Source organism: Panthera tigris, chromosome B1 (genome assembly GCF_018350195.1).
Source record: "Panthera tigris isolate Pti1 chromosome B1, P.tigris_Pti1_mat1.1, whole genome shotgun sequence".
NCBI classification, from domain to species: domain Eukaryota; kingdom Metazoa; phylum Chordata; class Mammalia; order Carnivora; family Felidae; genus Panthera; species Panthera tigris.
The window spans coordinates 41,256,926-41,276,158 of record NC_056663.1 but is presented as its reverse complement, the minus strand read 5'-3'; the positions used below and the strand labels follow the sequence as shown (position 1 = coordinate 41,276,158).

The 19,233-nt window shown below is 38.8% G+C and overlaps 1 protein-coding gene across 3 annotated transcripts; it reads left to right on the top strand.

Annotated features, from left to right (window-relative positions):
• Nucleotides 1–258: 258 nt before the first annotated feature.
• Nucleotides 259–17,881, top strand: GOLGA7 (golgin A7). 3 transcript variants are annotated; one of them, XM_042983385.1, is made up of 6 exons: nucleotides 259–282; nucleotides 545–676; nucleotides 5,697–5,849; nucleotides 12,581–12,682; nucleotides 13,755–13,817; nucleotides 16,471–17,881. In XM_042983385.1, the coding sequence occupies exons 2-5, from the start codon at nucleotides 566–568 to the stop codon at nucleotides 13,800–13,802; spliced, it is 414 nt and encodes a 137-aa protein (XP_042839319.1). In that variant the 5' UTR covers nucleotides 259–282; nucleotides 545–565; the 3' UTR covers nucleotides 13,803–13,817; nucleotides 16,471–17,881. The 3 variants fall into 3 exon arrangements, with proteins under 3 accessions (XP_042839319.1, XP_007097114.1, XP_042839320.1); XM_007097052.3 differs by having other exon boundaries at nucleotides 282–333; XM_042983386.1 differs by having other exon boundaries at nucleotides 282–333; nucleotides 13,750–13,817.
• Nucleotides 17,882–19,233: the final 1,352 nt, after the last annotated feature.

Below are 19,233 nucleotides of genomic sequence, written 5' to 3'. Positions count from 1 at the left end.
CAACGTGGAAAATCCCGAGTTTTAGACCTCAGCAACCGTCGGCAAGACACCGCGCTCCAAAGTTCTCCCCTTCCCCGCCCCGCCCAGGCTTTTCCTTCCTTATTGACTCCTCCGGGAGGGGCGGGAGGCGGAGTCAGCCTGGGCCCCGCCCGCTGAGCGCGCCTCCACCCCGCAGCGCGCAGCCTCACCAGAGTCGCTTTACGGCCGAGGAGAGGGTGGGTCCTCGCCTCGAGGCAGGACGCCGAGCTGAGGGGCGGGGAAAGAGGTCTTTTGCGGCAAGACGTAAGTGACGGCGTAGGCGGTGCGACTGCAGCTGGAGGGCAGAGGAGGCGGGTTCGTGTTTCCCGGGCCGAACCGGGCTGTGGGGGGCGCGGGGCCTGGGCCGGGGCTGTAGCTAAAGGCCCGCGGTGACAGCATGGGTGAAGGGGAGTGGGGCGGAATAGGCCTTGGGCTGCTTTGGCCGGTGGGGGGGGGGGGGGGGGGCGGCTGTCTTTGGTCCAGGCCGGGGATCTGACCCGTGGTTGGTGTCTCCCCGAACCCGCAGCGCGCCCGTCCTGTCCTCGCCATGAGGCCGCAGCAGGCGCCGGTGTCCGGGAAGGTATTCATTCAGCGAGACTACAGCAGTGGCACACGCTGCCAGTTCCAGACCAAGTTCCCCGCGGAGCTGGAGAACCGGGTACGCAGACTGGCTCCCCACACCTGCTCTGGGGCGAGGGAGGGGGACTCTTCAGGGACGGGAGGGAGTATGGGCCGACACCAGACCCGTTTGATGCCTGCCTCGCGGTTCTGAGGAGGGGCAGGCAAAGGAGGTGCCTTGGTCAAAGGAGAGCCACTAAGCAAGATGCGGTGTTTGGAGGAGGACGAATAAAGCCAAGCCCCTGAGTGTGATGGCCTTATAGAACTCGGTGGTGCCGAGTGCCGGGAATCTGTACCCGGCCAGCTGTCTTCTTACCCGGCCGTCTCCACACCTCCACCCGGGTTATTGACAACAGTGATGAGGAACTAATTCCTGAGGTTCCAAGCCACCTAACTCAGCATGTTGTAAACTATGACCTCCTACTTCGCCACGCAAGAGTAATCATCATCATTCTTGTGACTGGCGTTTGTGGCCATTGTGCTGGTCGCACTGCTCAGCAGAAAGGGTTTATTAAATGCTGTGCCAGACAGTTACAGACAGGCTTTCTTGGAACCTGAAAAACCTAGAACAGTAGATCGGCCTGGACAGGGAAATGTCTCCGAACAAGGCCTTCAACTTGTTGTTCCCAGTTAAGATCACTGGGAGCCACCTGCGTTTTGATGCTTGCATATTGAAACTGTCCTCAGGATATAGGTCCCTTAGACAACTCTGCACACAGAAATGGAAGAAGGCACTGTTTCCTCTTTCTTAAGAGTTAGGGGGAAAAAATCAGTGAATTTTATTTTAAAAGTACAATGAAGTGAGCATATGTGACTGTGTGTTTTCTTGGGCCCGCATGTGCTCACCTACCCAAAGAAAGATCTTTTGGTCTTGAGCCATGTTACCTTACATTCAGTTTACTTTTCAGAGATCAGTTTCTGGTAAGATGGGAGCAGAGTTTTGTGCTCTTTTCTCCTTGATTGGGAAGTGAGCGACTGAGGTGATGAGGTGTGCTGTGGGTGTGGGAGTAAGAAATACTGGTCATGGGATAAGTGGGTGTAGATGATTCTGTGCTAGAGAAATGTGTAGCAGTCCTTTAAAATCAGCTTGTAACAAGGTAGGTTGTTCTACCTGATTGCCAAGTTTGGGAAATCAATGTATATCAATTATAGTGTCCTTCAACACTGTGGTCAAGTTAGTGACCCAAGTATGTTTCTTTAAATGCAAATGAAAGATCAGATATGCTTTTCTTTTCTTTCTTTCTTTTTTTTTTTTTTTTTGAATGTTTATTTATTTTTGAGAGAGAGAGAGAGAAACAGAGCATGAGCAGGGGAGGGGCAGAGAGAGAGAGGGAGACACAGAGTGGGAAGCCGGCTTCCAGGCTCTGAGCTGTCCGCACAGAGCCCCCACACGGGGCTTGAATCCCACAAACTGCGAGGTATGACCTGAGCCGCAGTAGGACGCTTAATAAGACTGAGCCATCCAGGTGCCCCAGATCAGATATGCCTTTTAAAGAAGATTTCATATTAGTTTGTCTGTGAAATGCCACATAAATGCTACAGTTTATCATTGCAATGTTATGAGTTAACTCAGCTTGACACTGGCTGGACATTTCCACTGTGGTTTGAAGAGGTAGAAATTGAGCACGATGCCTGCTGGCTAGAGCTACCAAATGTTTTGGTTTTTTTTTTTTTCTTTAAATAATTTAACATCACAGTTAACATACATGTTTTCTGTGTTAGGGTTTGTATGAAATGGATCAAATGTTTTATTTGCAAGCCTCTTATGGAAAGTCTGATGTACACTATTTATGTACTTTCAAATCATAGTGTAAACTATACACTTACTTGGATGTTACAAGATTTCTTTGTTTAAAGGTTTTAAAGTCAAACTTCTAACTCATAACTAAGCCAAATATATGTATGCAGAAACACATTAGCCTTCCACTCTGTGTGGTAGAGCCTTTATTTTATAGTCTGAATACAGAAACACAATGTAGTCACAGTACTCCACTGATTTTTATAGAAAATTGATGTTTCTAAATTCTGGAGGCCTTTTTACTTCTTTGACTTCAGATTATAGACCAGAACTGCTTATGACTCTGAGTACTATACGGAGTGTTATTTGGTGCTGTTCAATTGTGTCTTTGAGGGATTTTTCTTCTTTTTTTCTTTTTAAATGTTTGGGTTAAAACACTAGTTTATGCTTTAAACTGCTTGGGAGAGCTTTTGATTTTCCTTTTAATGTGTTGAAATCAAATTTAAATTACAGGTTTAAATTTTCCTTGCTTTGTTTGATGGAAAATTGGAAGGTTTCTGTCTTTGTTTCTCTACTCCTTACCCTAGAAGTTGTACTGATTGCTCTGCCACTGGGGCTGATTTTCCTTTTGTGAGAACATCACACTTGGCAATTTAATAGAGAAAGAAACTAATATACAATGTTTTGTATTACTTTAAAGCAACACACACACACACACACACACACACACACACACACACACACACACACACACACAGGCATTTGTACCCTTTAATCTGAGAGTGAGGGCACGTTCTGCCTGTTAACAAGTTTACTTTTTCCGTTGCCTGTTAGAATGTAACACTTTGATGCTTAAGTACTTTGTTGCCAGGACAATTCTTAAAGAAAGCCTTAGTCTAACTTTAGCCAAAATACAGACATCTAGACACCCTGGGTCTGGGTAGGAGAGAAATGAGTCAACTATAATTGAAGCATTTGTTCCCCTACATACCTTTAAAATATGTGTCTGCATCTGGTTCATAGAAATTACCTTTGACTTGTGATCACTTTAAGCTTCAGCCCCATGCTTTCTACCACATCATTCAACAAGAAACAAAATTTCTGGGAAAATGAGTCTGATTCCTTCCATTCTGATTTTCAATGTTTATTAGTCCAAATTTATGTTGGGCTCCCACTTCACAAATCTCCCAATTTTGTCATAGCATATGTATCAGTCTTCAGGTACCCAAGAGAGAATACTGAAAGGTATTTTTCATAGTGAAGGGAGTGAAAGAAAAATGCCCACATTTGTTCTGTTGAACCCTCATATGTTAGGTCCTTTGCTCTTGCTGCTGTCTACCATGCTGTTTACCTTTTTTCCCCTTTCCTTTTTTAGTAATCTTTCAAAGAAATTCCTGACTTTTTAAATTTCTTTTTTAACCTTTTAAAAAAGTCCTTCATGTTGGTGGGTTGGTTGGTTTGTTTTTCTTTAATGATCTATGATTTGTTTCCATCCTATAAAGCATTACTGTCTTGGAATAGCTTTTTTAAGAATTCTTGTTTCTAGTATGATCAGTAATTCTGATCTGAAAGAAGATGTTTCTGGGTTGGAGCCCATGGTTTTGAATCACAAAGCCAAAGAAATGTAAATAATTAATGGAACCTTCCTTATCAGATCATAACATTTAAGTAAATCAATTGTGAGTGTTTGAAATTATTTAGACTTTTGTGGATTTGCTGATGTGACAAACTGAAGGTGTTATTTTAGGTATAATTGGGTAAAGATAACAATTTGTTACAAATATTTATTTGCAGAGTGAATAGAATTCATTTTCAGGGAATGAGAACTCTGACGTCAATTCTCCAAATGACCGTTCTTCAAGTGGCGGCTTCCCACACCATCTCTGCCCATCCAGCCCTTTTCAGAAACTCTTAATATTCTAGGAAATTAAAAGTAGTTCCTATTGAAAAAGCAGGAGAGCCACCACCATTTTAAAGTTCACATTAAAGTTTTTCATGCCGTTGGCTCACCACATCCTCACAGTTTTTCCACGCTCAGAACAAAACAATGATCACAACTGCCTCTAACCTAAAGGGTTTTAATAGCTTAAGGATGATGACCATAAATTGTTTTACATTTTAAAAAATTATGTTCGTGGGACTGTTTTGTCTCAAACTGTATATTGAAGTCCTTTGACTTTTTTCTGAGTCTATATGTATAGACTTCATAAAGGAGAGAATTCATATGTAAGGAGTTACTCTACTCGTTTCAGGAATAAGGGAGTTTGTGTGAGAGGGGCCCTATAGTAAGGACAGATAAGTTGTCCTTTGTTGTCAAGAATGATAGTGTGGCATGAAATACTCTACTAATGGGATGAAAATCCTAGGGTAGAGCACTGAGATGTGAAAGTACTGTTAGCAGAAGAAAGTGAAAGCAGATGATTAGAGTGAAAATGGAAGACAATGGTAGTATTAGGGTCAATGTGAGATAATGGTGTCACTGAATAGAAGGGTAACAGGAATGACTTGGTGTGAAGAATTGTGTGATAGTTTGAGATTTTGCCTTGTTCAGTGTGAGCTTTTAGTAAATTCCAGTGTTTAGGGACTCAATTTAAGATTACCTGCTCTGAGAGAGAGAGGCAAACCAACTTACAGGTGATGGAGAGTAAGGAGTGCACTTGTGATGAGCACCAAGTGATGTATGGAAGTGTTGAATCACTATGTTGTACACCGGAAACTAATATTACGTTGTATGTTAACTAACTGGAATTTAGATTAAAAAAAACTTTAAAACAATAAAAAGATTACCTGTCCTTTCCAGATAAAGAGAACTTCTCCTTCCTTTTGTGCTCCCGCCATACTTTATATATGTGCCCACTGTAGTACTTTATCAATTTATTATGTCTTTATGTTTACATACCTGTTCTGCTTACATGACTTGTCAACTCCTGGAGGACTGAGTGTCTTGTTCATCTTCCTCAAAGGCCTGTCCTAACATCTGATGATAGGTGCTCAGTAAATGTGAATATAAGTGAATGGAAAATGGAAGGATTGTATAATTTTATTAAGTTACTTGAAACTCAGTATAGAGAATAAAGAGACACCATACTGAGCCTTGAAGATATCCAGTGTCCATAAGAGGGATAAGATTTAAAAAAAAAAAAAAAAAAAAAAAAAAACTAAGCAGTTTCAGTAACATAGGTCCTGATTTAATCATCCAGGAGGTTTGCCAACTATTAGATAAGAATGTTGACAGAACAGCAGAATCAATTAGTGATAGCCAGCATTAGTGAGTGGCTGATCTTTTTTCCAAAACTTACTTTAAATTCTTTTTTCCATACAGATTGATAGGCAGCAGTTTGAAGAAACAGTTCGAACTCTAAATAACCTTTATGCAGAAGCAGAGAAGCTTGGGGGCCAATCATATCTTGAAGGCTGTTTGGCTTGCCTAACAGCCTACACCATCTTCTTATGCATGGAAACTCATTATGAGAAGGTGAGCCAACCTTTGTTTTCACAAAATCTCTTAAAATCATAAAAAAGGTGAATTGATATATCCATGTTTATAACAGTTGCCATAAAATTTCAAGGGCATTTATAATAATAATTCAAATTCTGTCATTGCTCCTGTGTAGAGAGCACATAGTAGAGATTCCTGAGTCTTCAGAAACCAGTCAAAATTCATCTGTTAACATAGAGTTGACATACCAATGTTCAAATTGACTTACACTTAAGATTGTAGAAGATCTGTATTCTCATTCTATCTAGCTTTTTGAGAATCCTTTTACTTTTTTCCCCAAGTCTCTGTCTTCAGTCTTATCCTCCAGCTTGAGTTCTTCTCTTTTCTTTCCAACTGCCTGCTAGACCTGGAGGTGCCAGCTTCTCAATGTAGATGTCCAAAAAGCAAACCTCACGCCTCCCCATTTTGTTTAATAACACCCTTCCTTTTTCAGTACCATCTTTAGGTGTGGGGGATGAAGAAGAGGGAAAAATTTATCAGTTGTCAAAGACTGAAATATCTGCCATTTTCCCATTCATTAACTTTTCATGATTTCTTCTGCCAATGCTCTAATGTACGCCCTTATTACCTCTTAGACTGTCGAAATAGTGTGATGAGTTTCATTTCTTCCATTCTTTCACTTGTCCAAACCATCTATTGCTGCCTTCATGGACACTGCATTACTTCCTCTAGCACTCCTATAAATTCGGAGGCCTCTCCTGGCTTCCCATTCACTGCCAGTGAGTAGAGCTCAAGCCCTTTCTCCAACTGACCTCAGGCCTCCCTTTCCAGCTTTCTCCCGCCCCTTTCTCACTGTATCTTTTGGCCAAACCCGCTTCCTCGCTGGGCACCAAGCATACCCTCCTAGGTTTTCCTCCACCTATAGTGCCACTCTCCCTGTGTTCAAGTCTCACCAAACCCTTAGGTGCCTCTGTCCTGTAACCTTTCCTTACTCTTCTAATTAGTATCTTTCTGACCTATGTATCCCCGCATTTTATTTATGTCTCTTTTCCTGGCACTTACCTCTCTGGACTTTTGAATGTAGCAGTTTGCTTTCTTATTTGCCCTTTAAGTATGTATTTTTCTTGAGGTCAAGGACAGTGCCTTAACTGTTTTGTGTCCCTCTTCATGCATAACACCATGCCCTGGGTGCATTAGGTGCTCACTGAATATGTATTGAATGAATTTAAGTCAATCAGAGTAAACCCCTAATACATCGTTTAATTTTGAGCATGTTTAGCAACTGAAATGCTATACGGGTATCTGTACTATACCCCACACAACAGAACTGTCACCGTGGTTGTCTTGCACTCTGTGTAGTAGAGAGCAGAGAGTTGCAGCTAAATTATTTTTGTGAGTTACTGGCTGGAGATGCTGCCATATTCATTAGCATCCTGACGTGAATTGTGTTAGTTTTACTAAAAAGGGTATATCTAAATAACTAAATTAGTTGTTATATTTTTCTCCATATTATACAGAGAACCAGCCAACTTTCATTCCTGTTTAATATTCAAAATCAGAAGTTGTAAAGGATCAGTATCAGCTTTCAGTCTGTGTTTTGTCTTAGCAGCTTCTCTTTAATAGTACACTTGCTGAGTGAAGGGACAAGGGTTTCATTCATTTGATAAATATTTATCGAAAGCCTACTATGTGCTAAACAATGCACAGGGGATATAATGGAATAGGACAAACATCGTTACTGACCTTGTAGTATTTATAATTTAGTGGTAACAACTGATGTTAAGGAAACAAAACCAACTAAATTATTAATGGCAATAAACGTCTTGAAAAAAACAAACTTTCCCATGATAGAAAATAATAGGAGAGACCTAATTTAGATTGTGTGGTCAGAAAAGGCCACTGAAATGGTAACATTTAAGCTGCTAAGTGAAGGCTACAAATCGTCCAGACCATTCAGGCAGAGAGATGGTAAATAAAAAGGCCCAAAGAGCATGATGGGTCCTGGGAATTGTAAGAAGGCCAGTGTGGAAGAGAGGGGCTGTAGGTGAATTTGGAGAGGTAAGGAAGGAGCTGTGTCATGTAGGAGTGTGTAGTCCATGGAAAGATATTCAGACTTTATTTTCAGTGCAGGGGGGAAGCTATTTCAAGGTCTTAAGCGGGAGAGTGATATGATCAGATTTTCATTTTAAAGCAATTTCTTTGCTCTGGAGGGAAAAAAAGATACAAAAGTGGAAGTAGGGAAACCAGGTACAATGCTCCATAGAAATCCAGACAAGAGATGACGATAGCTTGGACAGGGAACAGAGCAGTAGAGATAGAAGGAAGTGAACAAATTCAAGGAATATGTTGATAGTAGAACCAAGATTGAATGAGAAGCTGGATGTAGGAGGGGAGGGTAAGGCTGAATTCATATGGATAGAAACTAGGTCATCTGGGGATGGTCATTTAAAGAAGTATGTAATATTGCCAATTTAAAGTAGAATTACATCCTCCAGAGAGAGTATTTTGTTCAAGCCTGGTAGAGTTGTCATTTCACTACATTTCACATTTGTTAATACAATTTCAGTTAGCTTTTATTTATCCATGTGCATTTACTGAAATAGATACAGAAACCTCCTTCTAATATCAGTTGTAAAAAGAAATGGGTAATTGGGTTCCAGCCAACTCATTCACTAATTATAGGATCATGGACAAATTAATCTGAATTCTTTCAACTATAAAATGGGTATTAGAATTAATGTATTTCCTTACATATGGTAGATGCTTAATAATAAATAGTGTTTTCTTAAGATAAATATAAGGGGCACCTGGCTGGATCAGTCAGTAGAGCGAACGACTCTTGATCTTGGGGCTGCGAGTTCGAGCTCTACGTTGGGTGTGAAGATTACTTAAAAATAAAATCTTTAAGGGGTACCCGGGTGACTCAGTTGGTTGAGCATCTGACTCTGGATTTTGGCTCAGAACATGATCCTAGGGTTGTGGGATCGAGCCCCATGTTGAGCTCTGCACTGAACGTGGAGTCGGCTTAAGATTCTCTCATTCTCTCTCTCTCTTTCTCTCTCTCCCTCTCTTCCTGTGGCCCTCTCCCTTGCACAAGTGTGTGCATGTGCTCTCTATCTCTAAAATAAAATAAAAATAGAGATATTATTATAAAAATAAAATTTTAAAATAAGTGAGAATTTAGTGTATATACATATATACACATACACTAACTTAAGTGTTTACATATATACACACATACATGTTTTAATCAGGTATTTGTGAACTCATATACAATTTTTTTTCAAATATGAGTAATCTTTTTTAGCAGCTGCTGGCTTATTTAGCTGCTAAAACATTTGGTAGCTTTTAATTAAAATCCCTTTGACTGGGGGCACCTGCCTGGCTCAGTTGGTAGAGGATGCAACTCTTGATCTCAGAGTTGTGAGTTCAAGTCCCACATTGGGTGCAGAGCCTACTAAAAATTGATTAATTAATTAAAATTAAAATATATATATATATATATATCCCTTTAATTACTAGTCTTGAAAGGCAGTTCTCAGTATCAGAAATAAAGTGGAAATTGATCCTAATATATGTTTTCACTTGGGTTCATAGGCAATATAGAAGGCACTACTTTATATGTCTAACCAAAGTTTCTTTTTATGGGGTTTTATAAAGCAAGTAAAGACCAAATAAAATTCGTCAAGAAACCAAAATTTAAGGTGTGGCTACATGTTTTAAGTAGGTGATTTTACTGGACAATGAATAACTAGATCACGCAAAGTGAACAGCTGGAATGGTCCTAATTAAGATATAATGTATTTATACTTTCAAAAGAAAAATTTTAAATGTATATTTGTAGTTTTGATAAAATGATAAAAGTGTAAGAACAGCTGCCTTCTCCCTCCCTCCAGTTTGTCCCTTAGGAATTTCTGTGCTATTATTTTCTACTTTATGAAAGAACAGGCTTGAGTCATTTAGTCTGTATTGTTTTAAAGACTAAAATTTTTAACCTACAAACAGAAAGCCTAATATAATAGTACTTACGCTTTGTCATGTGGGTTAAATTTTTTGAAATTGTAAATAAGCCTTTTAAAACTCACTAGAACAATCATGCTTTTTTCCCCTGTAATGTGCTATTTATTGATTTAAAATGAAGATAAAGACTTCAGTGTTATTTCTCTATTGTTGCTGGCCATTATAATTGGGGAACAAATGGGCTTGTAGAAGCTTCTCCTCTCAGTAGCTGTCTGCCTGGTTCATAACATCCTTTCTGCTTATGTGCTGTAATCTGTAAAAGGAACAAATTAGAAGGAACTTAGATATTTTCTGAAAATACTAAGATCCTGCTGTTCTTGCTTAGCCGCACTTAGGATAGTTTTTCTTAAAGGTCTGTATTTCTTCTTGAGGCTTTCTCCAGTTTAATATTCTCAAGGAGGATAATAAATAGTCTTTGCTGAGGTTGGATTGTCTTCAGCTTTGTAAATATTACACAGATTGAGGTTTTGTTGAGGGTTTGAGGATAACAGATAATTTTGTCCAATATTCTTGTTTGTTTTGACATTGATTTACCAAAAATAATAAACTGTGAGCAAAACGTCAACATAAAGTTTCCTAGGAGTGAGCATGCTGATTTGTCCTGCCTGGGATGCAGTGTGAGTTTACTCATGTTAAAGCTTTCTTGTTGCTGAAGAGACTAAGACAGTCCTGCCTTCCCCAGAGCAATATTAAGAGGATTTGGAGCTTATGCAAAAAGAAGACATTGTTTTGTTTCTGAACTGATACCTAAGTGCACATGAATGTTATTAAAGTTTAAGTAAAAACTTTGCACATCAAAGTTAATGCTTGAATGAAATAAAGGCATGCTATTTCTTTGCCCGTAACCTGTGCCCAAGGAGTGAGGGAGGAAAGCTGTTCTGAAGGAATCCTTTCTTTGCAACCAGCCATGCAGACGCTTTTCTGACTGCCACCCCCTAGTGTAAAGGTACTGGAGTGAGGGTACACCGACTCTCCAATTTCCAGTTCTGTCAGATAAGCTGGGAAAGAAATTGGACAGAAGATTGAGCGTCCTGACTTGGGCACCTTTATGGGCTACTTCCTTACATTTGTTATTTTAGCATGATTGATAAACTGATAAAATGTACCTAAGATTTTTTTTTGCCCATAAAGACCAAGCATTACTCAGGTTCTTTGTGAGTTGAAAATAGAATGATATTTGTATTACTTCAGGTAATTAGGTTAAAAAAAAAAAATTCTTTAGAAGTGGTATTTTTTAAGTTTTTTCTTTTAATGTTTATTTTTCGAGAGAGAGCATGAGTTGTGGAGGGGCAGAGAGCGAGGGAGACAGAATGTGAAGCAGGCTTCAGGCTCTGAGTTGTCAGCACAGAGCCAGATGCAGGGCTCGAACCCACAAACTGCAAGATCATGACCTGAACCGAAGTCAGACACTTAACCGACTGAGCCACCCAGCTGCCCCGGAAGTGGTGGTATTCTTAATTCACTACTTAACCCTGCAGACTGTTCTTTTAATGATATCATGCTCTTTTAGAACATGAGATTGTAGTATTCCCAAAGATGTAACTTGAATGAATTTATTTAAATTTCACTTTCCTTCAGTAAGAAAATCCACTATACAGACTACCTAGTGTTTAAAATTCTAAATCAATTTATACGAAAGTACCTAAATTGTAACATCCTAATTTTGTTAGTTTGCCCCGGTGCATTGTAGACCCACTCTTAAATTGTTTCTTAATTTCCAACTATTTTCATACAGTTCTTTTTCCCCTTTATGTTGTGATTGCGCTTATCTGTGACTTTATTGTATTCTGGTAGTATGAATTTAAGAAAATGTATAGTAATTAAAGAACTGGATCAAAGCCTTTTTGAACATTAGAGCCAAAAAAGGGTTATTATGATGACTTTGAATCTGAAATAAAACATGTAACTCTTTGATTTTGTATATAACTTTTAAGATTTATTTTCCCCTAGCTTATCGGTCTCAAAATTGCCCTTATTAAAGCTGGAGATTTGGCAATTTCCAGAAGTTCCTTTGTATCCTATCTGGTTTTTGTCTGCATTTGCTTTGACTTTTACAACCTTAATGCTAAACTTATAAATTGAAGTTCCCATCGAGGACACAAGAGCAAACTACAGAGTAGCACTATATGCAGACACGGAAATGATGGAAGACACTTGTCATCAGAAACTCCATAGCCACTGACAGTCACGTGCTTTACAAAGGAAATAAACTTTTCCGTTTTAAACTAACTGGGCTATCTTCTATCTTTTGTTATGGGCTAACTTTGTATCATTACTTACAATTGATGAAAACATACAAACAAGAGGAACAGCAGTTCTTCAGTGTTAAAGGGGACGGAAGGCCAAGAACTACTCTTGGTATTAGAAGGTATCACATTGACAACACCTTATGAGTGGGAAAGGGAAAAGTACAACTAACTTTTGTGTATGTGAGCATCCACTTATTTCTCTGTATCCAGGATTGAGATGACAGGGGGCAGGGAGGAGGGGCCGGCACTCATGCTTTTGTGTGCATTTGCACTTTCACCGTATTGAAGATAACTTGTGACTCGCCGAGTCCATCAAACTGTGCTGAATGTTGTGTACAACTGGTGTGTGCCACATACTCAGAGCTGTATCCCTCCATATGAATATCTATTTCTGATTTTGAAAACTAATTCCACTGCCTGAGTATTTGGAGATCCAGCTGCTACTTAAGGTAAAATCTGATGATGACATAAAAAGCTGTGGTGTTTCTTTTCTGTCAGGTTCTGAAGAAAGTGTCCAAATACATTCAAGAGCAGAATGAGAAGATATATGCTCCCCAAGGCCTCCTCCTGACAGATCCCATTGAGAGAGGACTTCGAGTTGTATCTTTTTAGTCCAGATCATAAGGTCTAAATATCTATAAAAAGAAAATTTTGACGGTACTCTTGGGCATCACCTGGAGAGAATTTAACTCCTTTCTCATGTATTTATTTGCCCTAGGAATCTTCTGTGTGAATTGCATACCTACCATAAGCCTCTTGTCTCCAACATTTTTCTTAAAGCAAGTCTCCTTCCTTTGCAATTGTGCAGGTCTCTGGATTGTTTAATATTCTGGTTACCGTCTTTCTTGGTGGTTCTGAGGGCATCTTGTAGTAATAATGGGGGTGGTATGAGTAATGCATTTCAGCTGCAGAAACTCTGAACCTATAGCCTCTTTGAAATGCATAAACTCATAATGTGTGGTGAGACTTGTCATCCAAATGAATTGCAGTTCCATGGGGGTTCATCTGACTAGTTGAAATCAGTTACAGCTGCCAGATGTATCATTTCATTACCTTTGACATACTGTGCATATTTTTAGAGGCAGTAAGCTTTGAAACTCACTAAGTGAATTTGGTAAATAAAATTGCAAGAAAACTAATTTAACTTGATAACTGGAGTAATGAGTAAAATAAATTTTTTTAAAAACCTAGGTCAGATAATCCCAGGCCTTCCAGCTGATAATAATTTCAGCAGTTTTATTATCTTCCACAGCAGTGGTTCTTAAACTTTTAGAGGTCATGAACCCTCTCCCAGGAAAAAGTTAGCAAATAATTTCAGGGCATTTTGAACCCCTGAATTCATTACCTCCTTCAGTTCTCAGCCAAGAACCCTCTAGCTTCTACACTATAGCATCTTTTTCCAGAATTTTTTTTTTCTTTCTTCAAAAAATAAATAATCAGTGTTTGAGAGGGAGGACATGTGGAGTACTGCAGGCAGTTACATTTCTTGAAGTTTTTGGCAAGATGGAGAAAGCATCATGTTTAACTTGGGTAGGAGAAATCCTTAATAATTTAAAAATGAGCAAAGCGAATTGACAGCAAAGACTGCACAGATCACACACACCATCTTGCCATGGTCCCCTTTTATATGTTCCATTCTACAGTGTGTTTTCTTAACAGCCATGCTGTTTAGATTGAAATCACCATTTATGAAGACAGAGGCATGAGCAGTGGGAGATAAACCATCGAATTAAAGGTAAAAATAAAATTATATGACGTATATGCAGTTTTTATCATTTATAGCATGCGTGAATTTTCTTTCCTGCATGGTAAATAAATCTTTAGATTATGGCATAGTCCCTATATTGGCTTTATATTTAAAATGTGTATTTAGCCCAAATTCCGTTTGGTGATCTAGAATTTAATCCTGATTTTTTTCCCCCTGTACTATTTTCAGACTGGTTTTCTTACTTTGTTTTAGGGCATGTTTTGTTTTTTTTTTTTTTTTTGGGGGGGGGGGTTCTTGTTTTAGTATTTCAAGGCAATCCTAGACATTCAAATAGTTGGATTTTGCATATAAAAATCATTTCAGTGATTGCCCTGCCCATATGATGAATGGCTTTAATAACCAAAGAAACATTTCAGAGTGGAGGGGGAGATTCTGAATATTTCATTTATTTAAGTGGCTTCATTGCCCTGTAGAAGAAACCATACCCCTAGTGGGTAGAACCATAAATGTAATTCTTTTGTTTAGAATATTTATGTTCTTCTATATCCATATAATGACTCTGAATAAGTGAGAAATACATTAGTTAATACTGATGGGAGTCTGTAAGCAAATCACGTGGAAGCCATAGTACATGAGCATAGCCTTCTAAGTAACAGAAAATCGTACCTCATGGTTTCTGCTGATTTCAGTCACGCACACTTTCTGCAGTGCTCTGCTACCGTACTTTCCTGATTGGCCGTTTGCAGGTATGTGTCACTAACTCACAGCACAGAAACAGATGCTACCAAAGCAGACATACTCTTCCTTCCAGGGCAACAACAATAATAACTGCCACTTTGAGAGCACCTGCTCTGTGCCAGGTATTATACAAATGGTATTTCTCATTCTTATAAGAATTCTGCAAAGTATTTTCTCCATTTCACAGATGAGCAAACCAAGGTACAAACAGATTATATGGTGTTCTCAAAATCATTCAGTTTAACACATTTTGGGATATGAACCCAAGCCTGATTGACTGGAAAACCAGTTTTTACACCATACTTCGTATAAGTACTTGCAGCAGCAGAAACATGGGGAAAGGGAAGAGTTCATCAGATTATTGTTTATCTTCCCCTTTTCTTTTTCAAGACTTTCTTTCAAAATACATTTTGTCTGCCCCTGCACAATTTATCAAACCCTATAAACCAACCAGCATTCCAAGGCTGCCGCCTTTTAGCACTAGTGAAATTGTCACCTGAATTCTTTGACTTTGAAAGCCGAAAATCTAAATAATGACATCCTCTGCCATGTGTTTCATTTCTTTTAAAAAGGGCTTGTTTGGGAACACTTAGTGTTACTTGTTCATACACTTTCTCGTGTACAATTTCCAAACTGGCATTTCTCAGTTGAGCAACCGGGAACCTTAAAGTGTGGTTTTTGTTATGTGCCATTGGAATAAGTTTATTTTATCAATTGCAGCTGTGTTGACTTGGCACAACCCATTTGTCATGACTCGTTTTGCAGCTATTATTGCTAAATATAATGTCTTTCTGAGGTGGTGTGGGGTTTTGAGCAATTACACACCAGAGACTAATCTATCAATAGTTAGGCAACTGTGAAATTTTGAAATGGGAAAGATTTACTTTAGGAACTTCTGGATAGTTTCATGAATGCAAATATTTTTGTTCAATTTGGTTTTTAGAGCTGTGTGTTCCTCGGGCCAGGATCTAGCATGGGCTGAGGTCTTGGAGGAGGGGGAGAAACTGTAAGAATAATTAATTCGATTCTGCCATTTTTCTTAAGTCTCTAAGTTTTCTGCAGGTTGAAGCATTATATGAGAGCTAATGATTTTAACAACAAAAAAAGAAAATACACAAATCATGGAGATGGCCTTTATTAAAAAAACACTTAAAATATCTTTATTAAAGATTGATGGTGTTTTCTCTTTGGATTATCTTCTTTATTTAAAAAATTGGAATGTATCATTCTGTCACAATAAATTAGTGATGATAAAAATAGCTAACTTTTGTTGGTGTTTATTATGTGCCTGCACTATTCTAAATGCTTAATTTTAATCATCACAACAACACTACAAAGTAGTAGTATTATCCCAGTTTTTTCAGATGAGGAAACTCAGGCACAGAGAACTTAAGTTACTTATCTAAAGCTAAAAACTAGTAGGCAGCAGTTGAGGCAGCCTGGCCCCAGATTTGCTACTTCACCCTGTGCTGTACTATATTTTATGGTGTGATTGGTCAGAGATTGAAATATAGAGGGCTTGGGGTGCCTGAGTGACTCAATTGATTAGGCTTCTGCCTCTTGGTTTCAGCTCAGGTTATGATCTCACAGTTCATGAGTTCAAGCCCCATGTCAGGCTCCATGCTAACAGTGCAGAGCCTGCTTGGGATTCTCTTTTTCCCTCACTTTCTGCCCCATTCGTGTTCATTTGTTTTCTCTCTCTCTCTCTCAAAATAAATAAAAAGAATCATCCTTCTTAAAAAAAAGAATAAGAAATATACAGGGCTTGCATTTCTGGACTGCTGGGCTATGTACTTGCTTAGTCAATTAGTACAGATCCAAGTATTCTGTTAGATAGACCGTAGCGCACTTATTAGGACCTCTGATCAGTTGGTGTGAGAGACTTGTTTTAGAGGTTATTTTTAGCATCCCTTTCTAAAACTCCTCCTTTTCCTAACTACAGATCCCTCCTCCAGCTGGGACCCTCATCTATCCACTGGCCGATCACAGAGTGTCCCCTACCTCCTCTCCAGAGCATCATTCCTTTGTATCTGCTGCCAGAGCCACGGTGCCATTTACTCCAAGGACTAACTTTCTAAAATTCCACACCTGGAGTGACCTCTGGTCACTCAGCATCCACTTTGTGTCTCCAAATTGTGTAGGACTCTGTAATCTCTTGATTAGTTTCTGAGAAAACATAATGAAGCATTTCACTTTTTTTATTCAAAGCCGTTAATAAAATAAGCCGTTGGTCAGCCCAACACAAAATTCATTTCTTACCTGCCACCAGGACAGTGGTTCTCTCATTCCTGGGGCCAGCTTCCCAGGTGGCTTGAGACTTCAGCGAGTCCCATCTTAGCCAGTGTTCAGTCTTATTTCCCCCAAATTCAGAAAATGCTTTTCTCCGGGATTTTGGTGAAAGGTAGGCCGTGTCTGTGGTTTTGCTAACGCATCTCCCAGATCTCATAGACCTACCAGTTTTGCCATGGCCAAAATCTTAAAGATCTATTTCTGCTGTTCAGTTTCTCCAACGGAAGCTCATTGGAAAAACAATGTATAATGTTACTTGTTCTATTATAACAGTTATTCCTAATTAAAACAGTATTTAATGCAATTTCCAGTTATTTTTCTTTGGAGAATTTTGTTATTGCATTACCTTGAATGTTGGGAAGATGTAGTATGTGTTGCGTGTTCCTTACAAAAATAAGTAAGCACAATAAAGTGGATGCTAAACCATCAAACACATAAATGTCCCTGCTGTGTCCCTGAATGTGTAATAAGCAAGTATAATAAATATTTTAATTATAGTTTTGTTATAAATATAACTTATGAGAAAAAAATTTGATAGGAATAATACCGTATATTGCTAATTTTTAACTGTCCCTACTGGCAAACCTTATGATTCATAGACTTTTCCTCATATACAGTATTCAGTGCACAGAAATCTTAGGATTGGTTCAAGTACAGTAAGTTCAGTGATTTCCAACTAAAACTCTCAAGTCCGAGTTCGTGTTTATAGTTCTTCTGGCTGTATGTTCTTAGTGTCAGGGTTTCTTATGCCCTCCATTCATCTTCGGGGTTTTGAGAGCACTGTATTTGCAAGAAAGTTAAGAAATATATTAGGAAAGAATGAAACAGTTAAAAGTTTTACTTTCAGAGATACTGTAGGTGCTAATACTGGATTTAATCTTTCAGATTTAGTTTCTTTTATGGATCTGTTATTCAGTAAATCCCATCAGTCTGTGTAATATTTTAATTGTATAAAATTCCTTTGTTACTTTATAGCCTGTGATAGTGTATCTCTCTGCCTTTTAAACCTGTTGCAATAACTTTGCTGAAATAATAACACATTAGTAAAACTTTTCTTAAACAAATTGTCTCTGTGTCGTATTTGTTGTGATTTGGTAAAGTGATACAGTATTAAATTTGGCAGATAGATAATACTTGTAGAATCTGTGTAGACGATTTTTAAACACCTTACATTCATCACACTTTTCAGTTTATATGCTTTATCTCATAAGAGGCAGATATTTCAGCTAAATATAAACACCAAGAAATAGTCCCTAATAGTAAAAAATGTATTCGATTAAGGAAATAAAAGATTAGGATGTTTGGGGTGCCTGGGTGGCTCAGTCGATTGAGCGTCCAACTTCGGCTCAGGTCATGATCTCACAGTTCATGGGTTCAAGCCCCACGTTGGGCTCTGTGCTGACAGCTCAGAGCCTGGAGCCTTCTTCGGATTCTGTATTTCCCTCTCTCTCTCTCTCTCTCTCTCTGCCCCTCCTCCACTCCTGTGCACGCGCGCGCTCTCTCTCTCCCTCTCTCAAAATTAAACATTTAAAAAATTTAAAGATTAGGATGTTTCATTAGGAAAAAATCAGTTGTTAGCTATCTTGGATCATCTGATGACTGTTTTTAAAATGAAGTGCATTTGTAGAGAATAACTGCTTATATAGTCCATATTCTGATTTTTGTGAAATTATTTTTCTTTATAAGATTTTCAGCTTCCCAATTACACTAATAAATAGTAAATAGTACTCAGGTGGCCAGTATTCAGAAAGGAGGTCATTAGACCTGAATTAAGTTCCTTCTGTATTCCACTTGGCCCTGGCTCCTAGCCTAAAGTCATAGTTTGTCAAGAGTAACATGCTTTGTTTCCTGTTTTGTTGTTTTAAGTCCATATAAGGGAGGTCAGAGTGTTGGTGCTAGATTTCATTTATACACTGCTCTTCCCTGCCCCACCCTAACCCTTCAGACTCCATGAGGGCAGAAGTGGTTTCTACCTACCCTTGGATCTATCCCTAACCACGCATCATCATGCAGGGTGTTAAATCTATTTAACAGGTTTGTTAAGTGAGTAAGATATAGGCTGACTGGTCATTAGCAGAGTTACTTCACTACATCTTGATTAGTAAGGTGTTTGACTTGATCATATAGTGATTTGTATACTCCCCTTGTAAAGTTCTAAGACTAGAAAGATCTCTGCGGTTTAAACTCCACTAAAGTAGACTTGCATAGAGATAACTACTCTTGAGGATTCCAGTGTCCTGTAGATAAGAATTCCCAGGGAAAGGAAAGGAATTACATTCAAAAAAATCTGAAGTACATTGGTATGTAAATAATGAATAAGCCACCAACTCCTACTTTGTCCTTTTTATTATTCTGTGTATCATTGACGTTGCCAATAAGTGATCCTCGTCCTCATCTGTGTTTGGTTGGAGGATAA